The 13,338-nt window shown below is 37.3% G+C and overlaps 1 protein-coding gene across 4 annotated transcripts in view; it reads left to right on the top strand.

Moving 5' to 3' along the window:
• Nucleotides 1-13,338, top strand: part of LOC117322124 (ecotropic viral integration site 5 ortholog-like) — an 83,026-nt gene that overhangs the window by 62,365 nt on the left and 7,323 nt on the right. For 3 of the 4 annotated variants that reach the window (XM_033876884.1, XM_033876885.1, XM_033876886.1), the window contains 9 exons: nucleotides 2,218-2,278; nucleotides 2,522-2,575; nucleotides 4,019-4,189; nucleotides 5,132-5,287; nucleotides 5,544-5,690; nucleotides 6,457-6,624; nucleotides 8,326-8,472; nucleotides 8,917-9,012; nucleotides 9,651-9,737. In XM_033876884.1, the coding sequence (XP_033732775.1) occupies nucleotides 2,218-2,278; nucleotides 2,522-2,575; nucleotides 4,019-4,189; nucleotides 5,132-5,287; nucleotides 5,544-5,690; nucleotides 6,457-6,624; nucleotides 8,326-8,472; nucleotides 8,917-9,012; nucleotides 9,651-9,737 (1,087 nt within the window). Of the gene's footprint in view, nucleotides 1-2,217; nucleotides 2,279-2,521; nucleotides 2,576-4,018; nucleotides 4,190-5,131; nucleotides 5,288-5,543; nucleotides 5,691-6,456; nucleotides 6,625-8,325; nucleotides 8,473-8,916; nucleotides 9,013-9,650; nucleotides 9,792-13,338 lie in introns of all 4 variants that reach the window. The other variant, XM_033876887.1, reaches the window with a different exon arrangement.

Here is a 13,338-nt window from a genome sequence, read left to right on the forward strand (position 1 = left end):
ATGGACTGATACCCTCTCCTACCTCCAAGTATACTATTACTGGTAGCTAATTGTTCCGCCTCTATCCTGTTACATTGATCCATTTCCCTTTTTTTTTATCTCTAGTGTCACTATGCCTTAATGATATACTTCTGACCGTCATGCAGTCCAAATATCCACCTGTATATGTCTTTGACTTGAGCTTCTCCACAAGTGACAGGTGCAGTGAAAAGTGCCACTTTTTCATGACATATCAAAGAATGGCCTCTGATCTACTTTGGTCTGATCTGATTGGTCGAAAATTTAGATATGGTCAGATTGACATAGATGTTTCAGTGAAATCTACCATGACAACAACCCCCCCCTCCCAACATGTCACCGTCACCCACTCCCCTCCCCACCTGACATGTCACCATCACCCAACCCCCTCCCCACCTGACATGTCACCATCACCCAACCCCCTCCCCTCCCCTCCCCACCTGACATGTCACCGTCACCCTGCCCCTCCCCACCTGACATGTCACCATCACCCCCTCCCCTCCCCTCCCGACATGTCACCGTCACCCACTCCCCTCCCCTCCCGACATGTCACCGTCACCCACTCCCCTCCCGACATGTCACCGTCACCCACTCCCCTCCCCTCCCCTCCCGACATGTCACTGTCACCCACTCCCCTCCCCACCTGACATGTCACCGTCACCCACTCCCCTCCCCTCCCGACATGTCACCGTCACCCACTCCCCTCCCCACCTGACATGTCACCGTCACCCACTCCCCTCCCCACCTGACATGTCACCGTCACCCTGCCCCTCCCCACCTGACATGTCACCGTCACCCACTCCCCTCCCCTCCTGACATGTCACCGTCACCCTGCCCCTCCCCACCTGACATGTCACCGTCACCCACTCCCCTCCCCTCCCGACATGTCACCGTCACCCACTCCCCTCCCCACCTGACATGTCACCATCACCCACTCCCCTCCCCTCCCGACATGTCACCGTCACCCACTCCCCTCCCCACCTGACATGTCACCATCACCCCCTCCCCTCCCCTCCCGACATGTCACCATCACCCACTCCCCTCCCCTCCTGACATGTCACCGTCACCCTGCCCCTCCCCACCTGACATGTCACCATCACCCACTCCCCTCCCCTCCCGACATGTCACCGTCACCCACTCCCCTCCCCACCTGACATGTCACCGTCACCCACTCCCCTCCCCACCTGACATGTCACCGTCACCCTGCCCCTCCCCTCCCGACATGTCACCATCACCCTGCCCCTCCCCTCCCGACATGTCACCATCACCCTGCCCCTCCCCTCCCGACATATCACCGTCACTCTGCCCCTCCCCTCCCGACATGTCACCATCACCCTGCCCCTCCCCACTTCACTATTAACCCTGTGTGTCACTGAGGTCTCCTCCAAGGCTGATACATGATAGATGGGTATAATCACGACACACTATAGACTCTATTTCTGTATGTAATGACATATCAGCTGAGGATATGATTATAGCCTATATGTACTGTAGGGTTAATTTTTGTCAGTGTTGACCTCGTAAGGTTACATTTATAGACCGTGGTGTCTACCTGTATTGCAAATTATACATTACATCTTTACAGTTTTGATTGAAGACAGACAATTATAAATCTAAGTTCTAAGTTCTAATATTGGTATATCAAATGTAATACATGCAATAATTAAAGAAATTCAAGATCTACTATCAATTTTAGTTCAGCTAAATCTAAATATGATCGTTAATTCATCAATACTGACAATAAAATCTAAAAATGAACTCAGTGTACAAAAATTCACTGTTAATATTGGGTGTAATGAATGGATCATTATAAATAGAAATTGTTACCTGCAAAAGTGCTGTACTCTTATCAAAGAAACCTTTTAATTCTTCAGACCTAGGTCATTATTCTTCTGCCTAATACATATGTTCATTCTTGTAACTCCTGTTTAAGGAAATGCAATCTAAAAATATCCATAGATAAAAACTATAACAATTTACTGGATATAGCTATAAAAATTTGATTACAGCAGATGATATATTTATTTCATAAGAAAACCAGAAGTGATTTCAATTATTAATATTTTGTCATTTCAGAAGTTGAAATCCTTGGTGGTAATGTTTGGCATATAGAATAAAATTAGATGGATGTTTCATTGATTTCTATTCACTCTATACCTTACACTGTTAGATTTTCACGTGTATTTAATTACTTTGTAGAATAGAGAAGGACTACACAGCTCTGAAGAGTAAGGAGAATGAGGATCAGATCGAGCTCAGGGTAAGTCATTTTAGGTAACCTTGTCATCTGTGTTTGTATAAACTCCTTACAAACACAAACTACAGTACTGTACAAATAATCCATAATTTCTCATCTCTATCCCACCATTTTCTCTTCGACTACAATGTGTGACAACATTAAATCGTAATGAAATAAGGATTGTTTTAACAAAAGTTACATTGATGGAAATGATATTTTGGGTTTAAACATTTTGTGATGATAAGTTTGACGTTGTTTTAACAGAGGTTGCGGACCGAGAACAGACTGTTGAGACAGCGTGTCGATACACTAGAAAAAGTAAGTGATCCGGTCGACAATTCCCTGTCGATGGCAATAGTGATGTTCATGTTCAAATTGGTATATATTGAAACAGTCTAGCTTGGGTTCAGGGGATTCAATATTGCTAAATAAGGGGTTTAGTCCAGTACATCCAATCAGTCTGGTCCAGAACATCAAAAGGGTCTTGACCAGTACATTGAAAGGGTCTGGGTATCGTTTCACAAAGCTTCGTAACTTACGAAATTTGCGTAAGTCACATTTACGAATTACTAAGCGTTTCACAAAAACTTCGTAACTTACAAACGTTCGTAAGTTACGCAAAAACCTTGCGTAACTTTACGCCATATCAACCCTGTCGTAACTTACGAAAACAATTTAAAATTGTGCGCAGGCATGCCCTTTTGAACAGAAAATGACGTCGTACTCATTTACAAATTAGCATAAGAGAACGAATATGCCTTGTGAGCGATTGTTTCGAGGTGGAAACCGGGTTTTGAAAGTCGAGGAGGGATGCCGGCAAAATACACATTGTCATGAAACTAATTGTACGCATATTCGCAGACTGTGCCAACATATGGTCTATTTTAAGAACATTATGTATGTCTTTGAGCATTGAGCAAAATCTGTGAAAATTGCGTTGTTACTGTTTGTTTTAACGTATGATAAACAATTAGAATTGGAATCTTATAGAAAAAATGATCTTCTCTCAATAATAGGGTTGTTTTGATAGAACAAATTAAAGTTCATAGTCTGTGTACGTGACCCGGGAATAGGACCGGCGTACAATTTTCACCCCAGAAGTGTCGTCCTTTTTTACCTCCAAGTTAGAGAGTAGTATATTTTTACCGGGAGAACGTACGATTTTGACGTAAGATACGAAAAAAGTTACGAACACCTTTCTGAAACGCACTTACTTAAGTATTTACGAACGTTCGTAATTTACGAAGCTTTGTGAAACGATACCCTGGTCCAGAACAACATATTTGTCAGTGATTTTCTAGTGTAAACCTGTTCATAGCTTTAGCACCAAAGGTGTTATAAGACTACCGTATAATTTCTGTAATGTTCTTGACATTTCCTTTCACTTGAAATTTTTTTTTTTTTTTTACTCTTTTCTGTAGAACTACCTGTAAAAAACCTGTGTAATTTGCGCAGGTACTTGGGGCTGAAAATGCTGAAAGAAACTTCTATCTGTATATTTTGCGCATGAAAAAAATTAACCAAAAACGATGTCCATGAGGTCCCGAAATCAATGTATGAAAATAACACTAAGACAGGTTATCACAAAACTTGGTCAAAATCATATTACTAAATACTCCAATTACATGAGTTTTTACAGTACTTCAGGAAACAAGTTGTACAATTTCATTGTATACATAATGTAATAGTCAGAAATCATGATGAATATTCCCCTTCCTCTGCTCTAAAGATTGAAAGCTGATAATATGTTGTGTTTTGTAGGAGTCATCATCGCTGGCAGATAAGTTGATCCACGATCAGGTGACACGGGCTACGGAGGCTGAGGAAACTTATGCACTCAAAAACAAGTTGTCCACAACCAAACAGAAACTAGCAGACACAACTCGGAAATTAGAGGAAGCTCATGTCCTTCTGGAGGATGTCAAACAACGGGTAAGACAAATGATCTGGAGATTGTTTATTTATTTTAGATACTAATATACAAAACCAAAAAACACAATAGTGGTTTTAACATTACATACCCTTGATGTCTGTGTTCTGTAGAGAAACCATGGTCTCCCTGACCAGTATACAATAAGCCCTAGTTATCTCCCTTTAAACCCGGAATATAATTTATGTCAGTTCCCTAGGTACAATAAATGTTGAAAATGTGTTTCGCTTAACATTATACCCTTTTAATGCCTGTATTCAGAAAACAACCTGATGATCTTTGTATCTTGTTCTTATTTTGTCTTACTTGTTCCCCCTTCAGACCCCGGGGTATTGCTAACACAGGGTCCCAAGATAATGTTTACGTCCACTACTCATTGTGCCCAGGTTATCTCCCCTCTATACCCTGAGTATAGCTACCTCAAGGTCCCTAGATAATGTATGTCCGCTACTCATTGTGCCATGATTATCTCCCCTCTAGACCCTGAGTATAGCTACCTCAAGGTCCCTAGATAATGTCTGTCCGCTACTCATTGTGCCATGATTATCTCCCCTCTAGACCCTCAGTATAGCCACTGTGGGTCCCTAGATAATGTCTGTCCACTACTCATTGTGCCATGATTATCTCCCCTCTAGACCCTGAGTATAGCTACCTCAAGGTCCCTAGATAATGTCTGTCCGCTACTCATTGTGCCATGATTATCTCCCCTCTAGACCCTCAGTATAGCCACTGTGGGTCCCTAGATAATGTCTGTCCGCTACTCATTGTGCCATGATTATCTCCCCTCTAGACCCTCAGTATAGCCACTGTGGGTCCCTAGATAAGGTCTGTCCACTACTCATTGTACGATGATTATCTCCCCTCTAGACCCTCAGTATAGCCACTGTGGGTCCCTAGATAATGTCTGTCCGCTACTCATTGTACGATGATTATCTCCCCTCTAGACCCTCAGTATAGCCACTGCAGGGTCCCTAGATGAAGATGAGAGCGAGACTGTGATACAAGGCCTACAGGAGGAACTCATTGCACTCCGCCTGAAGGATGCAGATACCAACTCTCTAGTCAAAGAACTCAGGTCCAAAATTAAAGATTTAGAGGATGTAAGTAAAACTTATCTCAGTATCGCAATGTTCTTGCTATAGGGTAATAGCTGCATTTGAAACCGCTTCACTTACTGCATGCGCATACTCTTCTCTGAAAGCTTATCATTCCAATGACAAGAACAAGATCGCCCAGAATTTAATCCAAATGAGCCAGTTTTGTTATTATATTGTAAAATATTTATTGTTAATTTATCTTTATTTCTGTCGCCTTATCACATGTACAATAATTTTTTGTAATTATCTCCCCTTACAGACAAATCTACAACTACAGAGGGCGCCCAGTAATGATGTACAGAACCTACAGGAGGTGCTGATAGCTGTAAAGTTGAGGGAAGCGGAGGCCAATCTGTCACTCAAAGAGATGCGACAGAGGGTGCATGAGCTGGAGTCACTATGGGAGGTAGGTTACCATTTAAACCATAGAGGATTGGAAATGTCTCACGGAGGTGTGACAGGGAGTTAGGTTACTGTTCAAACCATAGAGGATTGGAAATGTCTCTCAGAGGTGTGACAGGAAGTTAGGTTACTGTTCAAACCATAGAGGATTGGAAATGTCTCTCAGAGGTGTGACAGGAAGTTAGGTTACTGTTCAAACCATAGAGGATTGGAAATGTCTCACGGAGGTGTGACAGGGAGTTAAGTCACTGTTCAAACCATAGAGGATTGGAAATGTCTCACGGAGGTGTAACAGGGAGTTAGGTTACTGTTCAAACCATAGAGGATTGGAAATGTCTCACAGAGGTGTTATAGGGAGTTAGGTTACTGTTCAAACCATAGAGGATTGGAAATGTCTCACGGAGGTGTGACAGGGAGTTAGGTTACTGTTCAAACCATAGAGGATTGGAAATGTCTCACGGAGGTGTGACAGGGAGTTAGGTTACTGTTAAAAAAAAAAAAGTTTTTGAAATGTTTTGTATGGTTTTGACCAAGATATTATATAGTGTCTAAATGAAAACCTTGAATGTTTTGTATGATGACTAGGAATGTTCCAGCTAAATATATATACCAAAGGGACTTCAGGTTTATCAAACTTGGACCATTTCAAACAGTACCATGTGATGAATAAGTTTCACCAGCACCCAACCATAGACTTTCTATATTTCTGGAGGCTCCCCATTGGATAGATATTTTACTTGAAGTACATATATATGGCTGGTCTGTTACAGAAACATATAGAGAACATGACTCGAGACCCTGTGTCTCCTAAAGAAAAGACAACTAAACAGGAACTGAAGCAGGTCAATGAGGAACTGATGTCCGTGAAAATCCGAGAGGCCAACTGTCTTTCTGATCTCAAGGAGAGTAAACAGAAAATCATGGAGTTTGAAACACAGGTATGTTGTTGCCATAGATACATGACAACTATTTTCTGATTCTTTTTATTGAAGATTTAACTCTGTTGGAAGTCCCTACATGAATTATTTGAATTTGTCCATCATTTTTTCATTTTAAAGAGACTTGGACCTGTCTACAAAATATATACCGGTAGTTGTTAGATATGGAAACTGGTAAATTTGCTATGCTTCGTTGTTTTATTGCTTTGTAGCAGAATCAAAAGTCTTTTGCAAATTAATATTCATTTACAAGTAAATTCTGACTGTGGAATGTTTACATATATTTCTGTATCTAGTAAAATATATTGGATATTTATATTACATGTAAGTATTTATCTGGTAATATATATTGTTGGATGTTTTACAGTATGTCCATATTTGGTAATATTCATTGTTAGATGTTTTACAGTATGTCCATATTTGGTAATATATATTGTTAGATGTTTTACAGTATGTCCATATTTGGTAATATATAGTGTTAGATGTTTTACAGTATGTCCATATTTGTTAATACATATTGTTAGATGTTTTACAGTATGTCCATATTTGGTAATACAGTCAAACCTCGATGATTCGAACTTCGTTGATTCAAATTTCTCGCTGTATCGAACTTTTTGCTTGGTCCCGAATTTTCTCACTATATAACACTACTAACGAAACTATGTATGATTCGAATTTTGATAAATCGAAGTTTTCGATGAATCGAACTTTTTTCGTGACCCGTTAGCTATGATATTATAGGTAATTGACATCTCATGATTCGAACAAAAAATTCACCTGTACTGACCACTGGACAGGTGTTTGTCGTGACCCCTGCGGCAAGATTTCACACCTCTCCCCCAAATGCCCTGACTGACAATAGGGATAACGATAGCGTGTGTTGTCACTCCCGGTCATGGGGTTAATTAATAATCAGACCAAATTGATAGATAAAAGGTGTATTTAGAAGCCATGACATTTAATCACTCCGGTAAAACATTTCGGTAGTCGCCTCTGATAATCTCCGCCGCCATTGAAATCAGCAGTCGGTGAGTAAATTTTACGGAACTGTAAAACAACCGGACCAATTTTAAACACAAACAGTTAGCGATGGCTTCACTCATATTCAAAGTGTCACGTTTCAAACTTATACATAAATATCCAAGTAAATCGATTATTTGTCATTCAATCATGCATTCTCCAACCGATCGGCATTCCGTATTTTATATGCACATAACGTAAACGCACGTGTCTTTAGCAGAAAAGCCTAACGACTTACGTAAGTGTGCATTGTACTTCTTTTGCTTTATCTGTTAAACGCGATATAAGTGTTTTGTAACCAATACATATTTTGTTTAATTAATAAAATGCTTAGGTATAATTAATGAAAAGAATTTTAATTTTGTTGTGTTTGAGGTATACATTAACTAAACTTTTCGATGTGAGCCTGACAGGCGACGATCAACACGAAGACACTGAGGACATGTAATGTTAACATAGATGGTCATTATCAAGAAAACATCGATCTATTGTCAACCATGAATAATTCGAAGTCCTGCTGTTTCGAAGTTTTTCTGTTAGTCCCTTGAACTTCGAAACATCGAAGTTTGACTGTATATATTGTTGGATGTTTTACAGTATGTCCATATTTGGTAATATATATTGTTGGATGTTTTACAGTATGTCCATATTTGGTAATATATATTGTTGGGTGTTTTACAGAACCATATATGCACTAACCAGATACGTAGAATGGACGATGAAAATAAAACGCTGAAATCCAAGTTGGAAGAAAGAGATACAGTGGAAAAAGATTATAAACATCAAATTCAGGAACTTAATAGAAAAATGGATGATCTCCATACTCAGGTATAAGCTCTATCTTACATGTTTATCCAATTTTAAAACTGATAAAAATTTAGATTATAAACTAGCGAACATTATGACCATTTTACCATATTGAGATTTCAATCTTTCCATATGAGCCTTTATTTCAAGAATTGTTGTTCAGAATTTGAATATTGAGAATTAAAGAAAAAAAATGTACAGTTGTGTAACTTTGGATCTTTCAATTATCCATCATGTACATGATTATGGTATAAATGCTCAGATGTGACAAGGGAAGTAACTCTAAATCATTGAAGCATTCCAAGGCCGAAACAAATATATGAAAAGAAACAAGATAATTCAGTTTGATTATTTAAGTTAAGAAACAAGATAGAAAGAAGGTCAAGTATACTGAACTGGAGTTATCCGCCTGATTAGCTCAATTTTGCTCAGATTAAATACATGTAATGTATCACATTATTCCAGAGGAAAGAAGACTCCATGATGGTTAGGATACAGGAGGCAGAACATGCCCAATATGTAGCCACATTGAAACAGAAAATAGCTGAACTAGAGATACAGGTAACATTGGTAGAATTAACAAACAGGATAGGAAAAAGATATGTATTTCTAAAAAAAAACAAGTACTGTACACTGTATCAGTGTGATTGGCCTGTACAGTAAAACTGTTTTTTCGTTTTTTGAAGTTCCTTTGTTAAAGTATAAACCATTTTTTTTTTTATACCCCCGCCATGAAATCTGGGAGGGGCATATAGTGTTAGTGTTTCCCATGTCCGTCTTGTCCTGATGCAGTGTAACTAACTAATCTCCGGAACTGCTGATGTGATCCTCACCAAACGGTGTTTGGGGGTGTCAAGTGGCAGCAGGGGCATTTATGTCTTACAGACATTTTCTAGTTTCCTTCTTTTGTTAATACACTATTTACATTGTATGTATATAATATTCTGTATTTACAGCTTTTACAGATAAATGGAAAATATTTGATTTATGCCATTCTTTAATGTTGACTAGACAGGACTCACAGTAAAGTTCAGTCTATTTTATACATAAATCTGGATTTGATGGTGAATCTTAAGGTCTTTAGGCTTTTTACACAAAAAATCTGGAATATATGGATTTAATTATAAATGTTAAGGTCTGTAATAACATGTTTAGGTGTTATCTGTGTTATATAATGTGTGTGATGTTAACTGTTATAGAAGGAGGAGTTACTGACCGCTGACCGTCTGGACACCAAGGTGGATAACCAGGATTTAGAGAATCGTATCTATGATCTTCAGGATGAGGTGTGTGACCTCGCTCAGTCTGCATGCTCTACTGCACATGACCGATCCTAGCGTGTGGGTGTTTTCTAATTCTCTTGTCTTTATTACCAACCCCTGTACGTCACTATCCTACTTGTTTTGTGTTTTGTTTAGCCTGAAATGAGATCTTTATTAGGCACATCAATTGTTTATTTTTTAGGTCACCTGAGACAAAATCTCAAGTGAACTATTCTAATCACCTTTTTGTTTGTCGTTGTGCATCATCCGTCGTGTGTCAGCAGTCCGTAAACAATTTACATTTTCGACTTCTTCTCAGAAACTACTGAACCAATTATGATGAAATTTTTCAGAAACCTTCCAAAGGTCAACCAAAATGTTTATTTGGGGCCTTTAGGCGAAAAGCAGGTTCAAATAGGGGTCAAATTGACTGAAATTCAAAAAATCTTCTTTTCCAGATCCAGATATAGTAGAATTAGATAGACTTTATAGATGAAATAGTCTTATGGGGCTTTACCATAAGGTGCTTTACCAAAATTGTGAATTTTATGACCCTGGGGTCTCGCGTTTTCTTCTGGGGAGGGTGTAAATTTTACTATAGTTTATTTTGGGAAATACCATTTTTGAGCATCATTTGTTGATATGCCATTTGAAATAATGTAAAAAAAAAATAATAATAAAAAAAATTCTTAGAATTATCAGTATGTATTGGACTTAAAATGGGTCAAATTGATAAGAATACATTAGAATTCAGGTGACCATTATGGCCAGTGGGCCTCTTGTTATTTTGTGAAATGAATTCTATTACAAAGTTTAACAAAAGAAGTATGCCTTATCTTAGTTTACATCATTCTATAGAGTTTTGTTTCAAGAAGTATCTTATTTTGTATTCCTTCATAAAATCAAAGAACCTTAATCTAAACAAACTTTTTTTTCAAAAAGAATTGATAGCTGTATGAAATTTTTGGACATAAAAGTTGCAAAAAAACCCTGAAATGAAATGACACGTGTAGCATTTGATGAGTTCCCTTGCTGTGATTAGCCCGCCTAATTATGTCACTGTAGAAGGTATAATCGGTCAAGTTGAAGAAAGGTAAACAATTTTGTGTGACACCTTTACCATTGATGAGAAGGGATTTGTCACACTAAATCCGAGGTATGATAGCTTTCTCACTGGCTTGCATGCCCTGTATTTCTAGTTTTAGAAATATGGGAGCTTTATTTTGCGGGTTTTACAGACTCTGTTTTATTTCCCTTCCCCTGCTTTTACATATTGCCTGGTAGATCGTTTTTCATAGGCATTTACTCGTGATATTTATTTTTTATTTCAAATAACTTTTTTTTCAATTTTTCCCTCGTAAATGTGCTTTAAGTTTTTCTATCAATGTGCAATTAAAAAAGATTGTATGTTTCTAGATTGTTTTGTATAAAATCAGTATAAAATTAATATATTTGTAAATTAATTGTTTGTTCTGTAGTCATGGATGATTCTTCATCAAAAGATTGTTCAACCAGTCATTAGTTTCTGTTCACATATTCACAAATCATACAGCTATTTTCAATTAAGGTGTTTCATGTATCCCACTCTAGACAGAGTTATCTCCCTTCATTTATCATGGACACCTGTTTTTCCCCGGGGTGCCCACCCCGGGGAAAAACAGGTGTCCAAATTACTCCTACTTAGATTAAAACTTCCATTTCTGCATGTAAAGCAATTAACAGTAAGAATAATTTTGTATATCAGTTTGTAACAAACCTAATTATTAGTTTATTATATATACAGCTGTGTAATATTTCAATAAAGTGAAACATTTAGCAGAAAATAAACAAACTTCCTTCTGTCCTCACATGTCTAACTTATTGATCAGGACAAAATTTTCCAGCAAGTATGGATTTAATCTTGTTTTTACGTGTTGTTTTTAAAAGTAAGTTTTTCTTACAAAGCTTGAAATGCTGCTACATGATGTGTAGTCTTACTGTATTTTGTTGGACCAGTTATTTTTACATTCTTCCCAAGTAGATTTTTAGCCCACCATCAGATGATAATGATGGGCTATTCAAATCACCCTTCTTCCGTGGTCTTTTGTCATCCGTCATCCATCTGTAAACAGTTCTTATTATCACTATTTCTTGGGAAGTGCTGGAAGGATTTTTCTCAAATTTCCCTGCTTGTGACTAATGGATTTTCAGTCTGATTCAGAAAAAAAATGGCCACATCATGTTACGGCCATCTTGAATTTTGACAGTTAAAGCAAATTATTATCGCTATTTCATGAGTAGTACTGGAAGGAGTTTTCTGAAACTTCATTTGCAGGTTTTCACTGGTCTCTACTTGTGTCTATCGGATTTCAAGTCTGATCCAGAAACCAAAATGGCCCACAAGCAGCGATCTTTCATTTGGACAGATGAAGTTTGTTATTGTTATTTCTTGAGAATTAGTTAGTCTGGAAGGCAGTTCAGAGACAGATGAAGTTAATATTTTCTGATTCAAAGAAAGTTTATTTAGATCTGTTTTAGATTTGATAGGTAGGCTCCCATTGTTATGAAATCATGAAACTAGAGAAAAAATATCGGTCTTTTATAAAACCAATAAATATTAATCAATGGTGGGCATCAAGATCCATCTGGGATGTCCTGTTATAGGAAAGCATGAAGGTCTCCAGCATGTAGCTTGTTTTTAACATTTTAAGACTTTTTTGAAAAAGATTGAAATATTGTTATTTATGAATAGAATGCCTTTAGAGAAATCTATTGAAGAAAAAATCTACAGTTTAAATGAGAATCCATTTACTTGTGCTTGTACATATAATTTCAATGATGAAAGAGATGTATGGTATACATTTCTTCTTTTTTTTTCTTTTTTTTTTTATGAAAAATGTACAAATTTATTTACATAATATTAAAAAGGATACTTTTCTTGTTAAAGAATAATTATTGTGAAATGATAAGGGTTGCTATTTATAATTAAATACAATAATTTATTGTCTAGATTTAAAAGTCTACTTGCATAATTATTAAATGATAATGTTGCCATTATTTTAAAGCTTTGCATACAGCTTTGATTTTATTTTTGTTCCAAGTCTGCACGATGCCGAATTAGTGGTTTAAATTTGGATGTATTAATCTGTAGAAGCTTTCATGCTTGAATTTTTACCTGCGCAATTTTTAATTCTAAATTTCGTTAAATCTTCCACCATGTTTAATGTTGAATTCATTGATTGGTAGCATTTTGAGAACTAGAAATAAATAAATAAAAAAAATTGATAAACAAGTAAAAATGAAAGAAAAAATAATAAAAATCCAGTTACAGTAGCAGTAAAGATAGAATTAAGCATGTTTAACAAACCCAGGGTTGTGAATGTACAATTGAAGAGAGATCAGGTCATGTTTAATCATAAAAGGATGAAAAGTATTCAGCAAAATATCTAAAATGAAGATATGACTTAAACTTTCTCTTTAAGATTTTAGTCTATTATCAAGTAGAATAAGAAGAGAGAAATCTCCAGTTGGCGAGATTCTCAAAGAACCAACTGCCTGTGATGTTCATATATTTTGTGATTCATCTACTAGGCTGTAGGAGGATACCTAGTGGTAGACAGGGCTCTATTAATTAAAGTAGTAAACA

This window comes from Pecten maximus, chromosome 2 (genome assembly GCF_902652985.1).
Source record: "Pecten maximus chromosome 2, xPecMax1.1, whole genome shotgun sequence".
Lineage (NCBI taxonomy): Eukaryota > Metazoa > Mollusca > Bivalvia > Pectinida > Pectinidae > Pecten > Pecten maximus.